The 22,174-nt window shown below is 40.5% G+C and overlaps 1 protein-coding gene across 3 annotated transcripts in view; it reads right to left on the bottom strand.

The window, feature by feature from the left end:
* Positions 1–383: 383 nt before the first annotated feature.
* Positions 384–22,174, bottom strand: part of NCOA7 (nuclear receptor coactivator 7) — a 99,371-nt gene continuing 77,580 nt past the window's right edge. For 2 of the 3 annotated variants that reach the window (XM_063329675.1, XM_063329674.1), the window contains 9 exons: positions 21,437–21,621; positions 18,982–20,048; positions 17,410–17,578; positions 9,546–9,693; positions 4,997–5,122; positions 4,364–4,516; positions 3,721–3,816; positions 3,102–3,175; positions 384–2,202 (listed from right to left, as the gene is read on the bottom strand). In XM_063329675.1, coding sequence (XP_063185745.1) covers positions 2,067–2,202; positions 3,102–3,175; positions 3,721–3,816; positions 4,364–4,516; positions 4,997–5,122; positions 9,546–9,693; positions 17,410–17,578; positions 18,982–20,048; positions 21,437–21,621 — 2,154 coding nt within the window. In that variant the 3' untranslated portion in view covers positions 384–2,066. Of the gene's footprint in view, positions 2,203–3,101; positions 3,176–3,720; positions 3,817–4,363; positions 4,517–4,996; positions 5,123–7,981; positions 9,526–9,545; positions 9,694–17,409; positions 17,579–18,981; positions 20,049–21,436; positions 21,622–22,174 lie in introns of those variants that run through there. The other variant, XM_063329676.1, reaches the window with a different exon arrangement.

A 22,174-nucleotide genomic window follows, 5' to 3' on the forward strand; every position in this document is an offset into this window, starting at 1 on the left:
TGAATATAGACCACAGCATTTAGATATGCTCTGACAAGGATAATATAATGGAGTAAGTTGTAGGTAGCAATAGTGAAATGTTGAACTTGGTTGGTGTGGATTTTTTTTGTTGTGTTTTTTTTTTTTTTTTTTTTTTTTTAAGTGGTCTGCCACCATTTAAAAGAGCAAACACTATTAGATATTCCCGGTATTTTCAAAGCATTATTCTGTTAGCAACTTCCAAAATATTTTACAGCATTACCAATAAGAACTTTACTTATGGCTGTAGCAGACCACGTAGAAGGGAAGTGTGAAAAGCTCACGTGCAGCGTGTTACAGGCTTACTTTTATAGCATTGGTTTTTAGACTGTGAAATTTCTGTGCAGGATTACGATTTAGTAATGTTTTTGAAAAAAAAAAAAAAACAAAACACTTGGCTGCCTTTTTTTTTTTTTAAAATCGATTCAAAAAGGGAAGAACAGTAACTAAATTCAGTTGTATTACTCAGTTAATAATATTCCAATACTAAACTGTATACTAAACTGTACTGTTTAATGCATGGAAGCACACTACCGTTTCTAAAATCTGCCTTTCTCAGGACCATGACACATTCAAATCTAAGGGCAGAACAGCGTCCTAACGTTATTTGGGTCTGAATTGTGTAAACAAAACCACAGCTTCATGCGAAAGCAGAATTCTTTAGCAAACAGTGGAGGGTGCCAGTCCTCTGCCACACTCTCCCTATTTACTGAAATTTTCGTTTTGTAACATAGTCTTTTCTGTTCAGCATTGAGGGCGGAGGGCAAAACGTATCTGAATATTTAATGAAACACAAAGAAGAATATTTAGTTGCCTGTCAAATCCTAAGCCAGCCTGTTGCTTCAAGTCCTTTTCGGGAAGGAAATCATATATATATATATGTAATTACTAAGCAAACAAGTCACTGACATGACCTGGCCTGTTAGGGAAATAGCATTCTTCTCTAAATCTCAATTATATTTTCTCCTTAACAAAGCAGTTATTTTTCAATTTGTAGAGAAGTGCTTGTAAAAGCACAGTGGGTGGCTTATTTTGAATCATTTGGTGATGATACAGAAAAAACAATCCTCTCAGAAATGTCCTTCGTAAACAGTCAAATAATACTAGGGCAGATGCTCAGAGCATGCTGTCCCAATTCTGTTGGCTGCAACAGAGCTGATACGGTCTACACCACGTGGCAGTTTGCCCAATCTCTCCATACACTGCCAAAATAATAATCTGTTAACAGGAATGTGGCAGCAGAGTTAATAAGAAGCACTATCCACCTTCTCCCTCATCTCAGAAAAAAAGCAAAACAAAACAGAATTATGCACTCAAATGTTTCTGCCAGAAAACAAACCCTCTAATTAGGGTAAAATGAAAACCAAATCTCATTTACAAAATAAAAATATAAAAATTAACTTCAGAAATCAAATCAATTGATTCAGAATAAATGCCAATGCATAAGAAACCTACCTGAATAGTAATTATTTATCAAATTGAGATTTGAAACATTAAAAGAAAAAACTCATAGCTAATACATTTACAAAAAAGAAATCTGCTATACAATAATAATAAATAAAAAGATTTTAAAAACACGTTCCCTTAAGTGCTGTGTACACCTATTTGTGATTCTTTTCCATGGCAAACAATATGCTGTAGATTTTGGTAAAGTAACCTTTTATTTTTGGTTAGCATTTGTACGTTGAACATAAATACACATGGAATGTACTAGACAGTTACTAGTTTTCCCACAGGATCTTTTTCACAGTTACAGATAGAGTTTTCAACTTACACACCATGAATGTTTCCATAAGCATTGTATCTTCGATGGAAGAGTGTTGGGAGGAGGAAGTAAAAAACACTTCAGCCCGATCTCTTACTGTTCTGTCTCTTACTGCCTCTCAAAACCAGCTCTGTTTTTTCTTGAGTTGGTTGGGGGTTTTTTTTTGCGTAGTCATGCTCTGGTACAAACTTGAGGAGGAAGCGTGTAACACTGTGAGGCAGCCTGCACCTTCTAGTTAGCTTTTAAGTGCCTAATGGATCCAGTCCTTAAGGCAGTCAATATTTCATTCAAATGTCCATACTTCTACATCTTGTATTATGAAATCTTCTTTCTTAGATAAGATGTCATTATTGAAGGTGCTGCAGGAGTTGCTTCGCCCATGATACAAATCTGCATCTAACCATAAGCCAAACCGGCCACTGAAAAGGAAATACATGACAAATTTCAGGTTATATAGGATAGTAAAAATACCAGAAGCTGCAGAAACAACCAGAGAAGCGATACGGAGGAATCTAGGTAATTCTGAGGACCTCGTAGACTGAATAGTGACAAGCTTGACCCAGGCAAAGCGCTTGCCAAGAATCTCACAGAGCAGTTCCCTTGCTTTTGTTCACACTAGCAAGCAGGGCAGAGCGCAGGACTGAGCACACACCTGCATGCCCCCGTGCCATTCAGCGGTTTGCACCAGCGGCTGTGGCTGACACCGGGGTGTGGATGTCAGGGTCCCTTCCCTGGCTGTTCAGGTGTGGACATGGCCCCTTGTGGTGTGGGAGGAAGAGGAGCAGTGTTTGTACACTCCCGATGCAAACCATGCCCAGACATCCTGTGGTGCAGCCTACAGTCAGCTTTAGTTAGTCGTATCACCTTAGCCCTTGATTTCATACCCACTGACCTCTGAAATTTAGGACCTGATTAAGCACTGTCTGTATCCTTGCTCTGTGTAGCATCAGAATAATGACAATTTAATAAGGATCACATGAGAAACCTTAGAAGCTAATGGCAGAACTGCCACTAGAGATTATCTTCCAGTGACAAACCTATTCAGCAATGAGACATGTATCTACTCAAAATATCTGGGTTTTTTCCGATCTCAAAAAAAAAAAAAAAATACTTACTTGCCCAACATCATTCACTCTCTTTAAGCAATGGAAATTGCTCTGAGTCTATAACAGAAATCAGATTGCTGTGCTATCTGCCCTAAACAGTTTACTAAAAGTTCAGCCATTTTACTGATTAGTTTTTCTTGCAACTACTATCGTCCCTATTCTCACTAAAAAAAAAAAAAGTTAGCTACATGATTTGAAAACCAGTCACTCACCCTCCACCTCCGAGCTCCAGAGAGCTGGTGTCTCCGTTGATGAAGTAGGTGTTCTCTCCACTCCATTTGAATACCTGGGGGGTAACCAAATATATTTGGACTGTGACGATTCTCGTATAACTACTGGAGACTGACTCTTAGGCAGGTACTTTTTGGTGTGGTCGTATTTTATTTTATTTTTTTCTTGAAGGGGGAAGAGGCAGAGGAAATAGGTAGAAAGTAAAGGAACAATACATATTTAAAATTATGAACAAGGCACCTCAATCCTTTTAAAAATTCTGCTTGCATCTCTAAATCAACAGGCATTCTGTTAAAAAGGAACAATGAGTTCAATACTGAAAAATGCATAAGCCATGAACATTAAGGGATATTCTTACTCCTCCCTGCTTCCCCCTTCAAACCACTTAAAACTCTCTTCTCACCCTTACAGACCGTCCTCTCAGCACTTCAGATAATTACAGCCACTTCTGCTAAAAACATTGCACCAAAGCAATAAGTGATTAACTGCATTCATCAACGGGCAGCACATCTTCTAAACACAAATATGCTGTCTTCATAAAAATCTGATAAATGTTTCAGGAGTGGAATCCCTTATTTGAGAAAGTGAACACCTGCTTACCTTGAAATTTGGACTGAACGTGTAGAGGAATGTTTCTCCAGTACCATAGTAATGGTCACTAAACCTGAAGGGATGTGTAGCATACGCTCCAAATATCTGTCAGAATAAAATGATTAAACGACTTTTGAGGACAACAAAATTCAAGAAAAAAAAACAAACCCACAAACATTTCAAAATACTTTCTAAAGAACAACTGAACTGGTGTTTCACATTAGAAGAACCAACCAGTAAAGGACATCAGATGAGCAAGGACTCCTGCAAATCTTTTGTATCCTGCAAGTTAAAAGCCAGATGACAACAATGGCAACAAGAATGCTGACTCCAAGAGCTACTGAAGTACTAGACCTCTACAGAAGCATTATTTGTGACAGCTTGTTAACTGAGAAACTTAAGGAAGATACTTCCATGGGCACTATTAAAAGGAGCACTCATTGCAATTAGGAAGCTTGGGAGGGGTATTTCTATTAGTGTTGATGTACTTCCCTGCCTGTAAGTTTATTTTAAGCAGTAGAAAATATAAAAGAAAACACTAATATCTTATTTCGGTATGATGTCACTTCACAGTATGACTACCACTTCATAGTCATCACTTTTTATAATGTTGCCCTTTCAGTCTAACCCCTACAGAACAAGCACTCCTTACCTGGTTGTCCATATCCTTGATAACAAGGAGAACCGGACTGTCAAGAGATGCTGATTTACGGTACAGAGTCTTCAGGCTAGTCCCATGCTCCAGTGTGCTGTATGCGAGCCGCCATGGATATCCCTGCACCCGTGCAGGCAAGTGCCGGGCAAGCTGGGCAACAGACAGAGGGGAAATGGTTACACATTCAACAGGCTGGGTCACAGGTAGTGCCCCAGATTATTCCCTTGTGGCAGGGACTTCTGAGCCAAAAAGTGACTTTCAAAGGAGCAGCTGATGCCAGCAGCTTAACATTTCCGCTACATGCATGTGGCCTTGTACTGAGCCCAACTGTCTGCGTTCACATCACCTGTGAAAGATATTTCAAAACTGGCACCTCCTCTCCAAGCACTGAAAGAGTTGCCAGCCCTCAATATCACAAATCAAACTCCAGAGTTGCAAAACACAACAATAAGCTTTCCAGGTGAGCCAGTGATGCAGCAAAGAGGACCTTGCACAAGGACACTCTAACATACTAACTACTTTCCAAACTTTTCAAAAGCATTGGTATTGCCTCCAGAAGGCAGAATGTCCCACACTTGGCAAAAACAGCACCACAGCTAACAAGGAGACTTGAGGTTTTTCTAGCTGTACCTGCTCTATGTGCATGTTTTCCAGGAGAGCGCTGTGATGCTTTAACACAGGCAAAGTATCATCATCGTCTTCTTCACAGTAACTGCAAATGCTCTTTCGTCGTTTTGCTTCTTCTACAGTAATGATCTGAGGCAAGAGAACAAGTGTTCAACCTGAAGCATAGCTCTTACACTGACAATCCTCTGTTGAAGCAAATTAATTTAAAACAACATACTCCTCATCTGTCACACTGCACAGAGCAAAACCACTGTATGGGATGGTTCTATCAAGCACAGGCAGCCTTAACCAAATGGAGAAAATCTTAACCGGCAAGGTGTCTTTTGAAACATTGAGGTAACCAGGTGACATAATGTGGTCGGTCTCAGGCATACTTGGTCCCAAGGCAGAAAGCACACTACACGCATCTGAACTAGATGTCCTGTGGGAGTCTAAATGAGGAGGACACAGAAGCTTCTTTGTTTTCTCTTATGCAGCTAGTTGAGTACATGAATTATTTTCTCAGGTGCTAATGCATAAGAATATGAAGACGTTTAAAATTTCACTTCTCCTTTTAATAAAACAGCAGCTTTCCCCTGGTTTTCTTTACTGACAGACATGGTTTTATGTGTACAAACTGAAACAGAATGAATAAAGCAAAGACATAAAAATGTAAATCAACTTGACAGATACGTCAAAGTTCTGTCTTGTAGGGAATGTACCAAGTAAGGTTTTGACCATACAGTTTACGTAAGTTCTTGAAAATACTAATTCTAAGAGTCAAGGTCTTTATAAAATACATTCGTAGTTGAAAACGATCAAACAGCTGTTTGGAAACTTCTATATATTCCTTTGCTTAAGACTTTATAAAGAGAGCACATTGTAATATTTTAAAAGGTGAGTCCATATAAGTATTACTAACATCAGGTTTGAATTTAAATACTTATGAAACTACAGATAAGCCACACTACCTTTTCCCATAAAGCTGGAAACAAATGAGAATTCAAGCCCATACACTTAATACTTATCTATAAAAGGACTCAGCAGCCCACAAGGTGCTGAGAGAGACAGGGGACAAATTCTGAACCCCACGTGGCACAGGCAGCAAAGAGGAGCCCAAACGTGGCGCAGGGCAGGAGCTTCCAGGCTGGCAGCACCCACGGTGCCCGGAGCTCACCACAGAGGGGGACACTGCCTCACCCCTCGGTGGTAGTGGCCTGGGTGTCCTGACTCCCACTGAGCTGCTGCTGGGGTGCTCGGCCTCCTGGCTGGCAGAGAACATCATCTAGCATAGCTGGAAAGCTGCTAATCCTTCAGTATGGCTCAGGGTGCTTAGCAAGCAACAGGAGCCTTGGCTCTGCACAGCAGCAGGAGGTGAGATGGAGCACAGCATGCCCGGCAGCAGGGATTTAGCTGGGGCTGGGTGCCACAATAGCCAACAGAAAGCAGCAGCAAGAGCTCAGACTGATGAGAAAGAAAAGGGGAAGCAAGGAGGCCGAGCTACAAAACAACCAGGAAATCTTAAACCGCCTTCCTTCCATGAGCATGCCACCACAGAGGTCTTAGGAGTAGGAACCTTAAAGATGTGGCTGCAGGGCATGCTGCACCGCTGCCACACATCTCCCTGCAAATATGGCTTCCAAACAACTTTCACGTTACACATGGATAAAGTTTTGCATAACTCCTCTGCGCCTTCAGGATCACTGCTTGAACTTGCAGAAGCTGTCAACAGTCAAGACAATAGCCAAGAAGTGCCTGGAGGTCCTACACACACCTGCCCTACAGGCGAGAACGCAAATACTCTGGACTGACTCCAGGTGCGGATTTAACCACACCACAAAGCACAGAAGCAGCTTTTCATGAAGACCAGAACTGGTGAGGAGTTCACTGTGGGCAAGACAAAGCCCTAACAATGTCAGTCACACCTAGCATCTCCCCTGGGAAGTGAACAACAACATCCGCTGCACGCACTCACCTGCAGCCGCCTGGAGCTGAGCCACCCTAAGCAGGGCACCCGGGCACTGGTGCCCCAACACACACAGCGGGGTGAGGAAAAGGCTGGAAGGACCACCACAAGGCAAAATCCAGCCTGCAGAATGAAGCTCGTCACGTACCCCCGCGCACCCAGACAATACAGGTATTTCTGCTGATGATAGTGGAAGAGCCGTACAGCTGCACCCTGCCCCTCCAGCCCAGGCTCAGTGGGGTCTAGTCCTGGGTCTTCTGAGACTGGAGGGAATCCTGTGCTGGAAATTTTTTGATATGGCCAATTTCAGGGAAAGTTTGCACTGCAAAGTTAAGATCAATTTAAAAAAACCCAACAAACTCTAAAGGAGAATAGTCCTGCTTTTATCCTTGTTCCTTTTCCACCTCCTGAATGGTTTTCCTTCCCTCCGCATCTCCCAGGTCATAATTTTATTTTACCTTTTTTTTTTTTTTTTTTTTTTAAATGAACACCTTTTTCATCTTCTATTAAAAGTATCCAATTCCTCTTTCAAAGGCTGTTTTCTAGGACTAGTCTCCTCCCAGGAGCGGGAGGCAAGGTATCACAGTAAATCAACCGGCAACAGGTATTTGTAGCAAAATGCAACACAGACAAAAAACTCAGACACAGGCAACCACAGAAAAGCTATTAACACAGCTGTAAATTGCAAATCGACTGCAAAGACAGACAAGCCTCCCTCTTCACTGCATAGGTATCTATTCAGTCGGTAACTGAAGTGCACATTTGAATGAAGTTCTGAGTCAATACTTGCAAAAAAGGTATTTACAGACCACACAAAGATCAGGTATTTACAGACCACACAAAGGCAGAAACAGATGAAAAGAATCAACGACTACAGAAAGTGGATATACAAAATCTTTTTAAGATTTTTTTACCGAGAAAGCAAGCCGCCTGTGATGGAAATACCCTGTTAAAATTTATCTGAGTTTGGAGCGCATGTTTTACTAGGACAGAAGTGCTGTATCAGATCCACGCTGTTCAAACAGGGACACAGTTCAACATACCTCCACAAAAGGTTCCTCCTGGTCAGATCTGGCGTAGTAAAGAATTCGAATATTCAAAGGCATTTGTTTCCCTTTCATCATCTATGAGTTTATTCTGCAGTATCCACTACAATTCCCTGCTCTAGTGGCAAGAGCTCTCGCCCAAAAACAGGACAGATGGCTACTGACCATGGCACGCTGTGATAAAATTGCTTATGTACTTCCCTACAATCATACTTTCTGTTTCCCCACAAGGGAGAGTGAAACTTTCACAGTAATCATGCCCAAATTTGGACTTTCAATTGAGATTTCCTGGCAGACCTACTTTAAATTTGTAAAGCTTGAATATATTACAAATAAAAGAGACATACCTTTAAGAAGCTGATTCCAGCTAATTCTTCTCTCAATACATATTTAAATAAAACAATGAGATACAAAGCTTCTGGTGTGGCCAGATGTCTCTCCCACCTCTGTTTTTCAGATCACTGGCCCTCCTCCTTCATTTTGGTTTTATGAAAATGGCATGCAAATAACAACTGAACAGTGAAATCTAGTGCAATATATGACTGCACCCAGCTCTGAGCGAAACAGGGAATGAAGACGCTTTTTCCCCCCCCCACTTGCAGTTCACAAAGTACCAACGTTAAGAAACTACAAAACCGTAGAAACAAAATCTATGTGGGATTAGAGGTGATGTTGCTACATTTCAAATGACAAGCGCCACCCCTGAGCTCTGCTTTTGAATAGAACAACATACTTTGAAGATAGAAATGGTTAAAAAAAAAAAAAAAAAAAGAGGGCAGTAGAACTTTAAAGATAAGTTTATGTTTAAGACAAAGAATCAGATCACTTTTTAAATCACCATCAAGATTATTTCCGACTTAGGGATTTCTCTGTTTTTTAATTTAACCCATATCCTTAGCACAGCAAGTCCTTCAGCATTCAGAAATATCATCAGAAAATGTGTGAGAGCTTATTTCCCTTAGAAAATAGTCTTTGTATACACAAGAGACAGGCAGATAACAAACACAGGCATGCCAGGAAGTTAAAACAGATTCCAAAAGCCTGCGCATTGAAAAAGTTAAAGTCCCAGTCTAAAACCTATCCAATATTCAAACAGTATTGCTGTGTGCACCTGAGAAACAAAGGTATGGCACAACATCACATACCAATCCATTTCAACCAGCACACAGGAGTCTCTGTTGGTGTTCATGTGTCTACATGCATTTTGGAGGTTTTATTCGTAGCATATAAATACAATACAAATTTAGCAATGCTGACTACATACACCTGTAGAGTTTTGCAAAAGGCTAACATCACATAATCAAAACATTTACACAACTTCTGCTGGTTGCACACCACAGACCTCCCAGCCTGCTCTTTCTAGGTAGGGACGAAAGGAGCACAGAAGAAATACGAGTACATTCGTGAAGACAGATACAAGCCTTGAGGAGACTTCTCTATGAAGCAGAAAGCATTATAAAGAAATACCATAAAAACCATCAAAAGAGTAGCTGCTGAGATTCTTAACAGGGGATGCACACTTGCTATGCACATGCTTCATACAATGACAGAAAGCACTCACCTCCCAGCTTTTAGTAGTGGGCTCACTGAAGAAGTTGTCTATCATGTCAAGCTCCTCTTTTTCTACCACAACAAAACCTTGCTCTTTGGCATCTTTCCCATATATTTCTGGTGACCACTGAACAAAAAATGTGTACAAGTGATCCACCCTGTAAACAGAAGAGGAAGAGACAACGGTTGTGCAGTGGTCCATGAACACAGCACTGCCATGTAGTGCTGAGGTTCTGCCCAATGACAAAGAAGGGATGCAAGTAGGATACCCGTGTACTTCCACCCTCCTGTACCACACAAGGTAACAGCTCCTTCCACCTGGCAGCCTGAAGCATTTCAAGGTCTCTCTGCTTCCCATCCCCACCATGTTTTTTTTTTTCTCCCTTTGCTATACCTGCAGCCAAAGCATCATGGAAAAACTAAGTTGCTCACCCACTCCCACACAATTCGTATTAAGAGGACAAATTGTTTGGTATTAGAGCATGCTCACAAAAATTAAGTCCATAAGAAAACCTCACTTTAATTATTTAGTTTGACCTCCTGCATAAACCAAGCCGTAAGATACCATCAGTAAAGTCTGCACCACATTTCTAGCTGCCCTCTAAAAGTTATAGAGGCCAACAACAAAACAATTTTTCATTCTGTTAGAATAATGAAAACAAGCAGTTACAGACAGCTTCGCTAATGATATAGTACCAGCAGTGTATGAGCTTCCATAAATGTAGTCAGCTCTCAATCACTGTCTTTAAAGAGTTGTTCTTTGGCAACAACCATAACAAACAGTGAAGCCATTTCTAAAGAAGGAATTTATGTAGTGTATTAAAATTAAAATGAACACATGCAATTTCAAACAGGAATACGATAGTGGATCTACTGTACAAGAAGCTGAACTGCCAGCAAAAAGAAAATCAAACCCTAATTAAAGAGGGCAGATAGCAAGATAGTAAGTACTTATGACACAGGATCTTTCTCCAGCTATTTACCAGAAAGTTTTGCCTGGCAATTCCTCGATCCCTACTAACCAAGAAAAATTGTAGAGAAATTATGAACATTTCCCTGTATTATTTCCAGTTACTTGGATCTATATATATGCACAAATAGTCTTAAAACACCATTTCAGCACTGTTGGATTCTGTTTAGGGCCACTAGTATAATTCCAGCGATCTTACCAATCAAGTCTACATTTTCTGTTCTACACTCCTACCAGTGAGGGCCAGAGTCTGATGTCAATTCTAACTGCATAAACTGACAGCCCTGAAATTGTTTCCCGCTCATGACAGCTACACTAATTCACAGTCAAAGTGAAAGGGCTTGACTCACTTTGGCCTCAAGAAATTTACATCCAATTTCCACTACCCTCAGAAAAAAATAAAGGATTGACTTTGCTTCATCATGGAAATGTCCTCTTAACCATGAAAAAGGAATAAATTAGCATTGCCATCAGATTTTTTACCTTCTCCTTTGCACATTCACAAATGCTTCTGTGGTGCATGGCTAACAGATGTTCTAGCAGAGCTTAAATTTTTGTTATCAAGTAAGAACTATCCCTGTGAAACATTTTTAACATATACAACCAAATACGGTTTTAGTACAATTGTCCTAAATTTGTGAACACCCAACATTAGTTCCTGAGGCCTCAGCAGCACCACTTCATCAAGAACAACTAAGGTAGCTAACGTTGATATCAAAGTAAAAATTTTAGCTGCTGTTCATTCCTCTGCAGCAACAGACACACGAGAGATCAAGGTAGTACTGTGCAAACAATCAGTCTTTGGGACAGTTCTTGCCAATAATTGCCTGGAAGAGACTAAAAGAGGGTCACGCTCCTATTGCCATGGGTTCTCCCCTTCTTTGTGAGAAGCCACATGATTGCTTGCAAGTTTGCATAGATCTAAACACAGTGACCTATGGAAGGCACTTCTAAAAGCCTTATCATCTCATTTTAGTCAAGACCTTTTTCTTCTAACTGCAGAAGTTTTCCAACATCAATAGGTCCCACTCAGCATGCCCCATTCCTCTTTTGACTTGCTCATAGAGGCTTCGGAAAGAGCAGTATGATCATCTCTTTACTAACTAATGTGAGTTTTAACTGAAAGAGACATTTAAATTGAGCACTGCGTATTTCATGTACAGTAGTACTAGTCTGGAAAGCTAACTAAATTCCTACAAATCCCTATTAAAGAATAATAAAACTCACGGTCGCTGCTGTCTGGCTAAGATCGGTTTGAAAGCACATTCATGCAGGTGAGTGGATGAGAGCAGCATACTCTCGTCTCTGAATCACAGAACATATTTAGGTTGTAAGGCACCTCTGGAGATCATCTAGGCCAACTTCTGTTTACAGTAGAGTCAACGTCCAAGACAGAGAAGGCTGCAGAGTCTTGTCCATTTGCAGTTGTGAAAATCTCCAACAGAGATTCCACAATCTCTCCAAGCAACCTGTTCCATGCATAACCAGTTCAATTTTTTTTTCCTTCTACCTAATCACAATTTCCTCCAGTGCAAGAGCATGTGATCCGAGAAGGTGCCATCCTACTTTTTTCTTGCCTGACATCCTTTTTTTCACCACGTGTCCAAAAGGAAGAGGGGAGTAACCACCACCCAAGCTGTTAGCTATGCTCTTCCTTATGTGGGCCAACAAGACATGAAGCCTTCATTATTGCAAAGACACACTGCTGACTTATGTTGAGTTTGGTCTCAACTTCTCCATCTCCTTTTCTGCAGGGCTGCTCCCCAGGCCACCTATCCCCAGACTGTACCACTGCAGGTACTGTTCCACCCCAGGTGCACAACTTTTCCTTTGCCTTTTCTGACCTTCCTGATGTTTCTGTCAGCCCATTCCTCTGTGTTGAGGTCCCTCTGAACAGCAGGCCTCCCCACCAATGTATGAACACTCCCCAGATTTGGCATCGTGCCCCGAAACAACAAAGTTGTATTCTGTCCCAATGTCGCTGATGAAGGCATTAAACAGTATCAATCCCCAAGGAACACCACTTGCACCTGGCTGCCACTCAGACTATCTGTGAACCCTTTGAGCCCAATGGTCCAGTCAGTTTTTCTTTTCACCCACCTGGTAGTCTAGCTGTCCAGGTCACCTCTCTACAGTTTGGCTATGAGGATACTATGGGAAATTGTGTTGGAAGCCTTACTAAGGTCACGGTAAAACAACAATCCTTTGCTCTCCCCTTGTTCGCAGAGCTAGCCATCTCAGAGATGGTTGGTAGAAAACCAATTTGCCCTTGGTAAATCTAAGATAGCTGTTCCTGATCACTTCTTGCCCTCCATGTGCTTGGGAACAGCATCTGTAAGGATGCGCTTCCTAATTTTTTCCAGGGACTGAGGTGAAGCTGACTGCCCAGTGCTCCCACAGATCCTCCTCGATTTTTCTAGAGATGGCTGCAGTACTTGTTTTTCCAATTATTAAGGACCTCTCCAAGTGATCATAACCTTTCAAAGGATGATAGAAAGCAGCCTTGCAATAACATCAACCAACTTCCTCAGTACACTCAGAATATTTCCTGTCAGGCCCCACAGACCTGTATATGCTCAGTTTATTTAAGTAGTCCATAACTAAGTTTTCCTCTACCATGGACAGATGCTAAATAAATCCAGACACGCCAAATTTAAGAAGCAGCAGCATAAAACGAGAAACAGATGACTGCAGAAATGAGGTCATTCTGAAAGGGGATGCAGAGCATCGCTCCTCTGTTAATAAAATTATTGGTGGTTATTTCCAAGCTACCAAACTGAAAAAACTGGAGACCATTTTTAAATTGAAAAAACACTGTTTGAGGAACACTTTTACAGCCAACTTGACAGCTGTGAGGAAATTTGTCCTAGAACTCAATAGCTGTTTTGGTGATCACATGCTTATGAGCATGTCATGCACTAACACGGAAATATCAATACAACATAAAATACTTGGAAAGGAATGACTTCAGAAACCTGAAGTTAATCACTCCAGAAAGAAATAGTTCAAAAGGAAAACATGATAACAGGAAACTTCTTTTTTTTAATAAATCTAGGAGACACAAATCAAAAATGAAAGATTAAATACTGATTAAAGAGGGGACTCCCCCCCAGCTGTAGCCAGATTAAAAGGAAAGTGAATATGCTTACAAATGTGTTCACAGTAAGACACACACAGAGGGCACAAATGTAAAAAGAAAAGTTTATAGTAAAGGATATAAATTCAGTAGAAAACTAATTTTGGAGAGTATAAAACATAACACAAAGATCATGACACCAAAGAGATAAAACCAGTGTAAGGACAAAAGCTTTGTGGAGTATTTACGCTACCACATTGCTTAGTAAACTGGGCACAAGTCAGCCATGACACAAATCCAATCCATTAACAGAAGCATGGGAGAGTGATCCTTCAGCATCAGGACCATCCTAATCATCACCCCTTTATGCAAGCCCTGTGTAAGGGCACGGAAGCATCACATAGGTATTGACTCCAGCCAGTTGTGTTGCAAGTTCTTCCAGATCTCAGCTTCAGCCACATTAACTACAGGGTATTATGCTCTAGATACTAACAGATACTAACATGAGTCACGACCAAGCAACATCTTGCTCCACAAAAGGAAATCCCATAGAAACAGTAACAAAAACCAAACTAGAACTCACCCAACTCCCCAAACCAAACAAAACAAAAAAATCAATGGGACAGGAAGCTAAGACTGAAAAAGAGAAGCAAGGCTCAACCCCTGTTACTTTTCCTCCTTGAAAATCTGCCTGCTCTCAAAAAAGGAACTTCCAAAAAAGAGATGCCCTCTCAGCAGCATGATCTCAGTGCAACGCCTTTTCCATCAACATCAATGCAAATTACACATTCACAAACCAAACCTGTCTGCCAAATTTATATTATAGATAATCAGTCAGATTTACTTCTTGACTGAAGAACTAGTCAATGCTAAAATGAGGAAATTATTTGTTAGGACACATAAACAAAGCAATTCTGTGTTACTATCTCTGTCCCAGTGCAAAGCATTTTCCTCTGCAAAATCTTGAGGAAATCTGTGACATAATTACTGACCTACTACTACTCAAAATTCATTAGGGTGGAAAATCTACATACCTTTTAAACATAAATCCATGTAGAGCACACACAGACTTACCCTCTAATACTGTAAACTATACCCATTGCAAGACTTCTCAGCAAAAAAAAATAAATCAATCTCTCTATTGGTGTCCAAACCCACGGGCGCCTCTCTGCTCAGCTGAACCCAACAAGAAGCTGCCCTAGACTGAGTAATCTCTAGTAATCTGTATATAAGGCAACTTGAGATGTCCATCTCCCCTCTTACGTGTCAAGGCGAGCACCACTGTGATCAAGCAGGCTGTGCAATGCAGCCCTATAGTCATTGATTAACTCAGCCGTGCTGTGTGTGTTATGGGGCAACTCACGCCGAGACCCTCTGAGCACCCACAAAGCCACGTAGGAAGAGAGAAAACCCACAACGGCTGCAAAAGGCAAATGACACATAAAACTTCTTGACAGCCTTTATAAAGAATATCAGCCTAACGGTCTTCTCTCTGTATTAATAATGTTTCCAGAGGCTTCCATTAAAAAAAAAAAAAACAAACCACCACTAAAATTTTAAAAGGTAAGTATGTCTCCCCCTTAGTGTGGTTTTCCCGCAGCCTGCCAAGGGCAGGAAAGCAGCAGCAGTCTGCACTGATGGAAGAGCGGAGGGCTACAGGGCCCAGGCTGAAAATGGAGCCATTTTCACAACTGATGTCAGAAGCTGCTGTAACAGAAAACATTAAGAGATCACGGGAAAGTGTAATTAAATGCAAATGAGACGAAGATTTAACTTACACAGTGATTATAAACATGCATGCCAATTTCTTCACAATCTCAATCCAGGTTTAGTTTGTTTGGCTTAGTGTTGGGTTTGTGTTTTGGTTTTTTTAATTACTACGAAACATTAAGATGCTGCACAGGCTACTGTGACTGCACTGAACAGAAAAGTGTTTTATTTATGCTGCTTTTTTGGCCAATGAGATAAGAGTGGTATTCTTGATATTTTCATACCTGAATATAAATTGCATTCCAAATGTTTTTAAATTTAGTAAATTATTTTGATACGTTGTAACAAAAATACATTGCAAAGATATCCCAAGTGACCTACTGTCCATGGCACTTCCAAGATCCAACACTGATAATTATATACTTACTATACAACACTGGTGCAAGAATATCACCAGCAGGTAGGAAGCAATGCAATTTGCTTTGGAAAGGCATCTGAGAGTTTAGAGAAAACAGTGACTTTTTAGGAAAAGACATGTCTTGCACCAATACAAAGGAGTGGGTCTCACATCTAATTTTTGCCCCAAGTTCTACATGATCTTTTATGCACCCCTGCAGTGTTAAAACAGGTATGCGTGAATAGCGCCAAAACGACCCAATCTTATACTACGTTCACCACTAATTTGATCAAGATCTGAACAGCAGCCCTGACAGCAAAGATCTGGCCTGTCAGCCAGCACAGCCAGGTGCTGTGGCAACAGCTCACTGCAGAAATTACTTTTTCCTCATTCTAAAAACTGAAGTATAAACCAGGTGTCAACACTTCAGTTTATATATGGGTTAGGTCCCCTCACGATTGAGAAAATGACAAATAGAGAAGCTGTTTTGCAAGTTTGTAGTAAGAAGCTTAATAGATTTACCTGTTGCACAAAGCAATGATCAGAGGTGACCTCACTTCAGCTCAGCAGCTTTATTCAACATTAGATACGCTATCCCCAAAACTGACCTTGTGTTATATTACAGCATCACCCCAACTCCTTGAAGTATTTACTCACACTTCAACCTAGAATTTTCTGAACCTGCCCTTTTGCAATCCCTGAAGAGCCAAGGACTTGGTTCAGCAGATAGCTTTTGGTTTACTTGCTATCTCCAGCTACACTCCCGATGGCCACATTCCAGCTGGATTAAACCTCTCCCCCTCCTCCCCTGGGTCAGCAACTCCCACACTACTGGTCTTCTCAAAACACTCATTTCTAAAATACAAGAAATAAGCACTTAAATGAACACACATGCTACAAATTTGAAAATAAAACATACTGAAAAATTATTTTAAAAAAGAAAAAAACCTGACTGCATCTTAAAGAGCAATCTCTGAGATTAATCACCAGTTCAGAGTCTTCACTCCTGGTATCTAATTCACCGGAAGTGTGATCACTGATTTCCCTATTTTGGTTCATCAAAAGACTGGAGAGTTGCTCTAGCTGCCGTCTAGCAAAAGAAGGACCAGGGATTTGATTCCTCACAGCCAGTGAAAATTCTCGGGTGATTTATGTGGAAAATTACAGGCCTTCACTTTTTTTTTTTTCTTTTTGCTGTAGTACTATTTATGCATACATACACATCTATAGGCACATAAAACTTTTAACAGGTTTTATCACGAAGGTTTTTTTATGGGCCTGAAGGCTGACAGCCACACCCGTTCAGTTTGGAGTCTCTCCCTTTCCCACATCGTGCCCTTTGCTCCTGTGAAACCCTGTTTTTTTTAGCACTGGCACCTTAGTGGGTTCCTTGCCTCTCCTGACAGTGCTCCCCTTTCCCTCACTTCCTAGGCTATGGTCAAAACCCACGTCAGCCCCCAGTGCTTTTATTGTATGTTATCCCTTTTTTTATCTTCCAAGTAGCATGTGATTCCTTTTTCCTTCCCACTGGGAGCCATATGAGACAGCAACAAGCACTGCTTTATCTCTCTGGCATACAATGAAACGAGGGTACTCCTCTCATCTCAGCATCCTTGCTGCATTTCACACCTTGGACCACGTAGGGAAAGTCAGATTCAACTCTAGAAAGCACCACACATTAAGAAAAAAAAATTTTTTTTGTACTATGCACTGCATCTTACCTTTCCCGAGGAACAGCAAACCAGTACTCTGGTTGCTTTATCTTTTTACTGTACTGTTGAGACATGGTGGTGCTCTGAGATGCAAAGGACTTTCTCATGGGCTTGCCTACTTTAATGCACAGAAACATTGGAGGAGTCTTGCTCTTCTCCTCTTTTGAAGGAAGCATATCTGAATGAGAGACAAAAGAAAAGGGCTGCTTACAGGAAAGTACAAATACTGCAGCTGGTAAAACATTGTCACAAAGATTAATAACCTTGTGCAAAGGAATACTCAGAGGCACCTACACAGAATTAAACCTGACATGTCATTCAATAACAAAACTGGTTTAATAAATCCTTATTTCATCCTAAACTGTGGCTATTTATTCCCATTTCATCACAGCCTGTATTCCCCCTCAGCTGTACAGCATAACCCTGTAAAGCAAATCAGTAAGGTGATCAGGCTGGGTGCAAACTGCAACATGAAGCAGGCAAGTAAAGGGGGCTGCATTTGAGTGGGTCCAGGAAACCGATCTGCGCACGTGCGCACACACACACAACCCAATCAGTTCCTCAACTCTGATAGTCAGACAGCCATACAAACACCTCTTGCCTGCACAAGACAGTCAATGCTAGTGCGACAAAAAAAAATATTATGTATTAAACTATAGCCTTAATCACACTGAAGTTGCTTTATTCATTTTAGTACACATACAGCCATTTACTTTTTTTCTCTCCCAGTAAGAACGATCAGTAAATACAACTAGTGAGATATAAACCCTTCCAAAAGAAGGAAAAGTCATTTTAAGAAAACAATTTTTAAAATCAAGACTTCCACTCTAATCATCCCCCACCACCCAATACCAATCACGGGTATGTCCACTGGTTCATTAAACTACCAAGAAAGGAGTGCTTCAGGATGGACGAGTGCTTAGAGGCACTGGGCTGTAGTAGAAGTAGTAATACGTGTACATGCTATTTAAACTGAGATTTCATTTTGTACACGCTTTCCAGCAACAGCCTGAATTTTATTTATGATAACCCAATGACCAATCAGGACAAAATGATCGGTCAATAAGACTCTACCTATACTCCTCTTTATCACTTCTTTAAGGGTTTCCATAGTATGAAAGACACTACACAGATGCAAGTAGTGCCAAGAATACTTTGGTACCCCCTCTACCGCAATGCACTACTACTTTGCGTACTATCAGAAATACACTGACAGACTTCACTGAAGCAACAGAAGTTACCAATACAGAGTGACAATTCCTAGGCCATGAGGTGTCCCTGTCAATACTGCAACTAACCTTCTTAAAGCCAGTAAACAGAGGTGAAGATTATATAAACAGTGATCACTGAACACGGAAAGAGCACAAAAGCTACATTATCAAACTAGAACCTTAGTGAATTTGAAGGTTTTTTTTTTCTTCTAAATAGCAGATAATATGAAAATATAATATTGGAGAGTTAAAAAAGAAAAGACTAGGTATTATAGAAAGAGGAAATTTAGAGCAGGCGTCTGTCAATTCAAAGGTTACCGTCATAACGCTGTCCGAGTCTCAGAGGCAACAAGGATAACCAGAGACCTACCTTCAATTGGCACTTGAATTTTCTGCAGCAGCCACAGTCTGATTTCTGATTGATTGTCTAACTGCGTTTCTTGACAGGTCTTGTCTACAGCTGGTACTAATGAAGAGTCCACAGACTCTTTCAGATCCTTTTCCTCTGCTGCTGCTGAGCTGATTTCTAATGAAGGTGCTTTCCTTTCAACACAGCAGGAATCAAGCTCCATACTTTTAACTGTATGGACTTCATTAGCTTGGGACTTTGAACAGCTAAGTGTAAGGTCTATACCAATTGCTTTATTGTTTTCACCTTTCTGGATTTCAGCCTTGTGTAAGTCTTCAGATGACTGAGACCCATTCCCATCTTTATTGAGGTAAAATTCAATAAGTTTATCTTTCTCTAGCTCTTTCTTAGTGTCCAATGCAGTCTCCACCTTACCTGTCGGGGAACTGATACATTTGTTTACTTCTGGAATAACATCTTGCTTTTCACACAGCTCTAAGTCTAAGTCAGCTTTAGGTTCAACACTGTCCTTTTTTTCCAAGGAATCAACTGTCAAGTGCTCCTGGACTTCTGTAGTGGGTTTGGTTACCTGCTGCTTAGTTCTCCCCAACTCCCTGGGGTGAGCCAGCAAGCCTTCCATTACTGAGATTTTCCTGTCCAACCCTTTATCCATACGAGATGACGTCTTTTCCAGTTCAATGAAGTCATCCTCTCCTTCTCCCAAAAGGGATTTTTCTTTGGTTTTAATGTCTGAAGCATTTTTTTCCCCAGAAGGCTCCTTTGCACATGGATCCACAGAAGACTTTTCCAAACATTCAGTGGCAGTGATGTTGTTGGGAAACTCCAGTGACTTTGGCTTGATTGAGCCTGTACTCTCAGACGACTGAAGAACTTCAAAATCAGCAGACTTTTCCTTATCTGAAGGCTTTATCTGTTTGGCATCCAGAGCTATGGAGGGATCCCCATTCTGCTGCCTCTTTTCCTTGCTAAGGGATTTGAATTTGCTGAAAGGATTGATATCTTTCTCAGAGGATAGGTCTTCCCATTCTCCTGGCCTGTACAGAGGACAAAGATCCTTTGGTATGTCACTGTCAGGGAAAATGATGGATGTATATAGGATGTTAAAAGCAAAATGGAAACAGAAAAAAAATGGAAAGAAAAAATAAATCATATACCAACTTAAGTTCTGAAACTCAATGAAAAATTACCTTCTCCAAAATAAACATATATCAGTGGAACTAAGTGACTTTAAAGAAAATGGAGAAAAATGTGGAAAGGATAATACCGAAATAAAATGAGTAAACCACCTGGCAGAATATGCCACATGGGTGAAGAAATGGTACACACGTAATAACAATGCGCAAGTCATCAGAGGTTCTGTAACCAAAAAACCACAGGACATGTATTTAGCTGTTGGAATTTCATTCATACCATATTAGTATTGTTATTTCCCACACCTGACAATGAGTCAACCTCTAACACCATCCATTCTTCTTTAGTCAGTACAGATGTATTTTTGAGAAGAATGCAAGTCAGAGATAAGCCATATCCTGTTTGAACATGTTTACTGCACAACAGTAACAGGCGACAGAGCTTTCTTTTTCCTTTTATTTTTTTTCTCCATTAATTAAATGTACTGTTTGAATGCAGACTTCCCCAAAGATTTCTTTTTAAAGCAGGACAACCATAAAATATTTCAAAATAGGAAATTCTTAAAAACTTAACAGCATACAACTTGAGCTCTTAATTGCTGCTAAGAAGTCTGAGGTAAATGAGAATACAAGATTCTCATCACTTAGAAGTTACTAAATGCTCTAATAATGAGCATAACAAGTATCTGGGAAGTTTTTCTTGAAATGAGAAAATGGAGGGAAGTAGACAAATTTCACTTATCAAACAGGTGTTACCTATCAGGGCAAAACCTTGCTTAGAACAAATATATAAGTGGTGCCTAGACTACCCCAAAGTATTCCACCTCACAAAGTCTATTATGTATTATATATGATAACTATCAAGCATTTCTGGTTCTGAAGTGGAAGTATTGCACAGACTGGTATTTCTGTAAGTTGTGAAGATGGCAGCTAAGGTGCTGTTATCTTCCAAAATTTTAAGTACTCCTCTTAGAACAATCCTGGTAACACAAAAAACGTTCCAAATCTAACCCTCTTCACAGAAATAACTCTACAGACAAGTTAGTGCAAGATCCCAACCATGGCATGCCACCAGTGCTTTTAATTACTCCTTTGCACTTTCGTTCTCATATTTATGACCCATTTCTCTTTAGTGCCACTGAAGTGTTCTAAAAGGAAAGCAGAAGAACAACACATGCGAATCATTCCTTTGCTGGCACTTTCCTCCCCTGGTTTGTTTTATTCTGCTGAATTAAAGCTCCTTCCCTCCATTCCACCTTCCCCACCTTCTTCATGACCCTTACTGAAAATCTGTAAACATAATTTCAGGGAAGAACACTCCTTACGATGGCAACGCGTCTTTAATCTTCATGTGAGAGATGTCATTGTAGAGAGCTATTGAGACAACCTCCTCCATGGGGCAGATGAGCCCATACTCTTCACAGCCATTCTCAATTACCAGAGGATCAGATTTATGTGGGTCAAACATGATATTGTTTGGAGTTACTATCATGACTCCTCCAACTACACCCTAAAAGAGGAGAAATAAGAGTTAGCACATCACATGTAATTCACTTATTTGGTATTGAATTTTAGGCTACAATCCTAAAAAGAAAAACCTCTCCTGCATCTTTATACCCTGTCATGCAATGTCTGCTAACAAAACATTTTGTTTTCCATCACATCAAGTCATGACATTGTAAGGCGAGCAAAGAAAAAACTACTTGGTAACACCCAAGTTCCTGGCTGATAAGAAAGAACATCTGAACTATTCAGCTTTCAGTGCTAGCTGCTACAAGCTGAAACTGCAGATTGTTAAACAATCTCAGACAAAATAGATTAGTGGATTTATTCTAGATACAGGCACCTTCACTTGATACATGAATTCATATGCAACCATTACACGTGAAGGAAGTCTTGCTCATGGAAATGTCAAGGTTACTATGCTAAGCTACATTATAAATTTCCTTAATCTACTCTCACAGAGATACATGCAGAAAACTTGTATATATAGGGACCTGATATGAAACAGCTTCTCCCCAGTCTAGAAGCAACCCACCACTCTTCAAGGTTTACAAAGCAGA

Source organism: Chroicocephalus ridibundus, chromosome 3, assembly GCF_963924245.1.
Source record: "Chroicocephalus ridibundus chromosome 3, bChrRid1.1, whole genome shotgun sequence".
Lineage (NCBI taxonomy): Eukaryota > Metazoa > Chordata > Aves > Charadriiformes > Laridae > Chroicocephalus > Chroicocephalus ridibundus.